The sequence below is a fragment of the Etheostoma spectabile genome, chromosome 10 (genome assembly GCF_008692095.1).
Source record: "Etheostoma spectabile isolate EspeVRDwgs_2016 chromosome 10, UIUC_Espe_1.0, whole genome shotgun sequence".
Lineage (NCBI taxonomy): Eukaryota > Metazoa > Chordata > Actinopteri > Perciformes > Percidae > Etheostoma > Etheostoma spectabile.
In genome coordinates, this window is record NC_045742.1 from 543,759 (window position 1) to 550,889 (window position 7,131).

Sequence of the window (7,131 nt, forward strand, 5' to 3'; positions counted from 1 at the left end):
CTCCAGCAGGTCCATGGTGGATGGTGGATGGCTTATGTCACCGGAAAAACGTCCAACTGGAAAATGGGTTGCTTTTTTCTTCGAAGCAATGCGGACGGAAAGGCTTGTCTGTGTAATAGTAATGCATGGACCATAAAATAACACACGGGGACAACCAGCGACACCGTAGATGGATCCCTTCTTCGATAATCTATCACCCCGTCCGGGGTCTGTCTAGCTAGGCTAACCTTACTGCTAATCTACGCTACCATTATGCTTACTTTACAAATTCCCTTGCTAGATAAAAATGCATCAAGTGCCACTACTCATTCTCAGCCTTAACTTAGTCTTTGGTTTGGGGCGCATAACGTCTACCCCTTCCAAGCAGCGTGAATCAAACAGAACTCAGCTCACTGCGCCTCCGCTTTCCTCGCCGCTCGGAGCTCCTCGAACGCAACACGAACCACGACACAGTAGTTTTTCATTGATATTCTTTCTTTTTAGTTGTCCTTGTCGGCTTTTAGCCCCTGTTACGACGTCCCTACAGCCACAAAGCTGGGTTACTGTGTAACACCATTACATTACATAAATAAAAAACACGTGACACAGCAGCGCGCAATCCGATTGGATGAAAGGACGGCTTTCCGCCCTGTTGTGAAACACAAGGATGCCAAGTTTCATAACAGCATTTCTGCGACAAAAGTTCTTGGCCTTTTATTCGGTATAATGAACACATCTGGGGGAGGGTGGACATGAGCTCATAGTCTCGTGCGTCTAGTCGATGATAATAATAATAGTAATAATTTAAGTGAAGAGTGCAGGATGAGGAAACGAGCCTGTCGCGGTGTAGGGGGATCCCAGCGGAGGGGGCGGGGTGGGGGCGGGGTGGCAGCATGACATTAACCCTGTTGGGATCCCATAGCATCCCCAGCTTGAACCTCCACCCCTGGAGGAACAGAAACACGCTGTGTGAAAACGGTCAGAGGTCACAAGTCTCTGTAAAAGTGCAGATTTCATACGCAGGACTACATGATTAATATTGTTATTGGCAATGCTGCAAAGCAGATCAATGTGTAAACCTGTGGACATCTGTTACACAAGGCAGGGCACGGCAGGTGGAATGTGTCCCATGGAAGCCATTCTGGGTCAGGGAAAAGAGGTTGGAGCCTACAAGTAGTGGTGGGTTTTAACAAAGTTCAATTAACTGTAGTTTATAGTTTAGATGTGTGTTCTGCAGATTGATTCAATTAACATTTAACTGTTTCACACCAACCCAACCTTCTACACAGAGTTGATTAGAGCAGATCAGCCATTTCACATATAGAAAGGGGGAAGGGGATCTGCTGATCCAGCCTTTTGGGAGTCCCCCCGTTGAGACTGGACAGGATAGCTTTTGATCTGTCAGGGGGAAACCCAAATGTGCATGATGGAGGTGTGACTATTGCATCTGAGGCTATGAAGAAAGCCAATGAAAGTCACCCAACATGTTACCAAGCCAACGAGGGACCAATGAGAATGGGTTTAAATACACCAGGTGAAAAGAAACCGCTTCCAGGTGCATTTAATATAATTTTCATTCAGTGGTCTTTCAGCCCACATCCAGCTGCAGTGTAACATCTGTCTTTTATATATATATATATATATATATATATATATAGCCAGACAAAGACACTTCTTAGATGTACATGAATATAGCCTGCTGCCTCAGAGGGTCACAAACATACCACATACCCCCCCCCCCCCCCCCCCCCCGTACACAGAGAAACATAAGTTACAAATTTGCCTTATCTCCATTAGCGCATAATGCTCAAAAGACACCGAAAGGTTTTACTTTTGTTAAAATCCACCTAAAACGTTACTCATACAAACTCTCTTCTACACCAACACACCGTCAGATTATTCACTGGATTCATGTAAGCATACCTGGGTAAAACTACCTGTCGTTTTTAAATCATTATTCTCATTTTCATCGAAATTTAACATTGAAAGAAATTAAAATGATTCTAGTGTGATTTTTGCAAGGATCTGTACCAAACAAAGATTTTTTCTTTAGTCTGTAGGGTAGGACGTCTCAGCTGCACCACAGTACTTCTATGGTTTGATACATAATTTCCATTAACAAATACCAAAAACAAACTTTTAAGAAGGCAACAAAACAGTGGTTATTTCATAGAAAGGCTTTAGGGTGCAGTGACTCTGTAACTGTAGTCTATTTATACTGACCTTTCAATCTCTAGATTAAACAGTGAGTAAGTGTGTGACCGGACCTAGTTGCTTTGTGAAAACAGAATGTCAACACATATGGATGGAATTCCATGAAATTCTCTGATATAATGCGGTTTCCCCAAAACAAGTTAAATAACACTATTGTGATTGCGTAACGTTGCATTTGGAAATTTCTTTATTGGTTTATTCCAAAAACTGAAAGTTGGCACCCTAGTTCATGTGTGTAATATTTACATTCTTCAAATTTCTTCACAGGAACTGTTCATATTATTTACATAATGGCTTTCAAATAAAAATACCATTCAAGTCCAGATTTCAGGCCCAGTGAAAACAGCAAACTTTGTCATACTTACTCTAAGTACAGCATACAAAAAACAAACAGTTTACAACTACTCAACAGAATACTTAAGCAATTTCATCAATAATACTGCACAAGGCAGCATCCTTGTCCCACGTTTTATCCCTCTTTGAGGTATGGGCGCTCTTGTCCTGGTGACCTGCTGCCATACAGCTGGCCCCTGCTTCCTCTATATCCATCGGTTCTGTTTTCCGCCTGGGGGCCTGCCCAAAAGAACAACTAAAACTGGCTGCTGCAGACACCCCCCCATCACCAGCATCTGGACCCTCCATCTGTGGTAAGTCATCAGGTAAGGAGGCAAGGCAGCCCTGGATCATCTCCACCACCCTCTCCAGATGTTTCTGGAACCTCTCAGCTGTATCTTGCCTCTGTCTCTTCTGCACCTCCATCATCACCCTCAGTGTCTCCCTGGCTTGATGTGGCCTGTACTCATTAATCAGGTGGTGCATATGAACAAATAGAAGCTTCAAGTCCTCCAGCTTCTCTTCACGCTTTATACTGCCAGGGCTCTTGATAAGGATGTCCAGGAGGTCCAGAAAGTTCACAAGAATGGACATGTTGAGCTTCTTAAGCTCCCGTTTGTGATCAAACTGCATAGGATGGAGCCTCTCAATGCCTTGGCTCTCCAGTGGCCGGATGATGAGGTCATCACACTGGAACTGGTTGCCAAACATCATGTAGCTGTCTCTGATGGGTGGAGGCGGCTTCGGAGCCAGACCCTTGCGGATGTTTTCATCTGTGTACTCTTTGATGTACTGCATAGGCGGAGGAGGCAGGGCACTGACCTGCTGTGGTTCACTCATGATGCTGACCTGAAAAGGTAACAACATTTTTTTTTTTTTAAATCAGTCCTTTTTCCTCCCCAAGCAATGCAAAACAAGTTCTCCCCCTTTTTGAATAAGAAATGGGTCATTGTGTGTGCCAGTTGTCAGTTAAATTACCACTTAAGGCTTCCTTTACATCATTTTAACAGTAACATGCATAATGATATGTTTACAGGTAATTGAAACAGTGACAACAGAAGGAGTCTACACCTTTACATAAAGGTAACAATGCTATCATAAAACAGGCTGTATTACTACTACTCAAAGAGCTAGGCTAACGTGCAGTGTTAGGGAGTAACGGAATACATGTACATGCGTTACGTATTCAGAATACAAAATTATGAGTATAATCTGTATTATGTTAGCTACAATTTAAATAGGTGGTATTTAGAATACAGTTACATTGTTGAAATCAATAGATTACATGACGATACTTCTGTTTTGCGAGTTGATTCCCTATCTGAATAAATTAAGGCAACACCATGCATTTCCCAGAAGCCTCAATATGAAAACCAAACAAGCTTTTTGGTGATCACTGACAGAGGTGGAGGTGGAGATGGAGCCGGCACACAGAGCCAGGGCAGGAATGAGTTTCTGTCTTGGAAATTCAAACAGCATTTCCCATTTAAGAGAGAACAGGGAGAAGGAAATATATAACTGGGCAGGGCAACCTCTGCTTGCAGCAACCAACCTCCTTTCAACATCTCCAACCTGGAGCATCTTAAAGGAAGCTATTTTATTTAGTTAGCCGAGGTAGTCGTCTGCTGGACTGTTACTGGTCACCTTGCTATGTTCCAGTTGTATCCGGTAGCTACCTGCTTAGTTGAGGTGTGACTTCACATCCTCCTATGTGCTCATTTACTAGCCCCAGAGCCGTTTGACATGCTAGCTAATGTTAGCTAAAATTAGCTCATGGTAGCAAGACGTCGGTATGATTTTTGTAGTCGGCTTTGCAGTTCTGGACTACAAATACTAAAATCTATCGGCTTGATCATGTACACATTCAGCCAGCTGGAACAGAAGAACAGACCAGAATAGGCCTGTTTAAAAAGCAGGGTCTGGTGGCCGCTTTCCTCCACTTAGAAAATGCATTTCTTATTAACGGAATAAGTTTTGAAAGTATCCTTCCCAACACTGCTAACGTGACATGCTATGGCTACATGTCTAAATACAAACACGTGCTTTTAGTCAAGTAAAGGGTACAAACACTTATTACAAGTGAACTAACCACAAACACTTATTACAAGTGAACTAACCACAAACACTTATTACAAGTGAACTAACCTGGGACTGAGTTGTCACGAAAAAGAAATGAGTTAAAAACACAGTAGGTTTCATTTAGCCTACATGTTATAGACTCGAATAAGTTACGTTAAGTTACTCAGCTAACGTTAAGGTTCAATGCAGAAATTAGCTAGCAAGCTATGTTTAAGTACTTCGTTTTAAGTACTTAGTTAGCGATTAACAAAGTTAGCCTGCTAACGTTAGATGTCAGTGACGTTAACGTGATAAGCTAGCGACGCGAGTTCCGTTTGGGCCTATCTCTTAGAACAATTGGTGAGCAGATAACGTTGCATAATTTCCTATCTGAAATATGTTTTCACTTTGTCAAACAGACGTTAGGCGAAAGCCGAACCACGGCGGTATAGAGAAAAACGGAGCTAACTAGCTAGCTAAATAAATAAATATGGGGCTAGTGTTGTGAGAGCATAAACGTTGGCTAGCTAGCAGAAGTAGCTAGATAGCTAGCTACTTCTGCTAACCTCTGCTAACTAGCTTAGTTACGTCAGTACTACGAACTGATTAACATATGCGAATGAAAAGAAACAGCGATGATGCTTTTACACACCCCTTAAACGACTCCTTAGTTGCTGAATGTAGACTTTAAACAAGAAATGGCACAGATGTATCTAGCTAATAGTACAATTAGCTCATGACTAGCTATCTTAGCGCCTTCCATTAACTGCCATGAACGTTCGCCTTTGCCCCAATTCCATTGGCTGTACTGTGCTCGTGACAATTTTTGGTCGTGAGGATTGGCTCATAGACAGTTAAAGAAAGGATTGGACAAACAAACTAAACGCTGATTGGCCGAAGTATTTGGCCAATAAGATCCTCTATATTAAACCGAGGTCTAGGTTGGTTTTTGTAGTATTTGATGAAAGCTTGCTTCTTCAAAATTTTTGTGGTGGTATAGATACAACGTAAAACGTAATCTTCTTTTTATTTTATTTATTTTATTTTTGTGATTATGTAACATTCTGTCCCCTATGGTCCCCTATAACGTTAATAATAACAAGTGCATTTAACTGCTAACTTAAAGTAATTTCTGACCCATATAGGCCTATTTAAACCACATTTGTTATCATTGCATTAGGCTATACAAAGATGTTTTTAGCTAAAGCTGCCTTCATATAAATCAAAACCTGTAATATTTTGATGATAATAATATTACCAGTCTATTCATAAGGAACCTTTCAAACAAGAAGCACAAAATGATTTTCAAAATTTAAAAAAATAAAAGACAGTGACAGGACATAAACATCATTAAAACAGTTTTCTGTGGTAAATTTAAAAACTTAAACTCATGATAAAAGAATGGAAAATACAAAAATGATGTAAATGGACATCTTAAATATAGTTGTTAAGAAAAGACATTCTATAAAAATGGGTATTAGAGACAAACTCTAAAAACAGTTCTGTTCAGTTCTGGTCCCGATTCACCTTAAGATCTGTATTCACATAATTAAAAGTCTGGCACTTCCTCATTCAGTGTTCACGTGGACTTCATTCTCCATCAATGAGTCAACGTGATCAGACCATATTCACCTGTCATTAAAAACAGTGTGTGTGTGTGTGTGCGTGTGTATGTGTGTGTGTGTGTGTGTGTATGTGTGTGTGTGTGTTCACCCTTTCTTCTACTGGACCTTTGATTGCCAAGGCCTCAGCTGGGATCTGATTTCTCTTGTAATCTATTACTAATCATTTAGTTTTATTAATGTTGAGTTCTAGGAAATGAGTGTTGCAATAATCATCAAAGACTTTTATCTCATTTTGATAGTGACTATAGTCATCCTCATACTCAATGAGGATTTGGAAAATACAAATATTCAGTTCAAAATGTACTTCTCATTTTTTACATATAGGCCTACATTATTACAAAGAATACTCTTTCACATTCAGTCTTAATCATTTGTAATTATTGTTGCCCTGTATCTTAACTATTTGTTTTTCTTATAGATCCAGATTTTGCTTTTCCTCGTGTTTTTTTCTTTTAGTTATTTAATGAGCATTGTTGGAGGTGCCTGAGGCCATCACTACTTCTGTTATTGTTGTGCACATGCAGGACTTGAAAAAAACCTTGAACCTTTTACTCCTACCAAATTACTACAATTATTAGAAATAATCCTGTGACAATGTCACTGATTTTGTGACAATGTGTTTATATTTTCAACCAAAAAGTTCCTTACCTTCAGTGAAAAGGGATCCAGACCAGATCAGTATAATGCAGACTAAACTGTACAAAGACTTTTCCTGATGGTGGTGCTATTGCAGCTGTCTAAATCCTCCATGTTCTCTGAGGGTGAGTTGTTTTAGTTTCTAACTCTTTAACTTTCTAAAAACCTGGGCACCCAGGTAGCTCCGTAGGTAGAGCGGGCGCCCATATACAGAGGTTTAGTCCTCAACGCAGTGGGCCCAGGTTTGACTCCGACCTGCGGCCCTTTGTTGCATGTCCCCCCCCCC

At 40.7% G+C, this 7,131-nt stretch overlaps 1 protein-coding gene across 1 annotated transcript; it reads right to left on the minus strand.

Annotated features, from left to right (window-relative positions):
• Window positions 1-2,362: 2,362 nt before the first annotated feature.
• On the minus strand, window positions 2,363-5,422 carry med7 (mediator complex subunit 7). The gene is made up of 2 exons (XM_032528686.1): window positions 5,237-5,422; window positions 2,363-3,375 (listed from the first exon to the last, which is right to left on the minus strand). Exon 2 carries the CDS (start codon window positions 3,364-3,366, stop codon window positions 2,611-2,613), a length of 756 nt encoding a protein of 251 aa, XP_032384577.1. The 5' UTR covers window positions 3,367-3,375; window positions 5,237-5,422; the 3' UTR covers window positions 2,363-2,610.
• Between the last annotated feature and the right edge of the window lie 1,709 nt (window positions 5,423-7,131).

What these genes read in the sequence shown, in the direction of transcription:
- med7 (XM_032528686.1), bottom strand. Translation starts at nt 3,366, where the DNA reads ATGAGTGAACCACAGCAGGTCAGTGCCCTGCCTCCTCCGCCTATGCAG.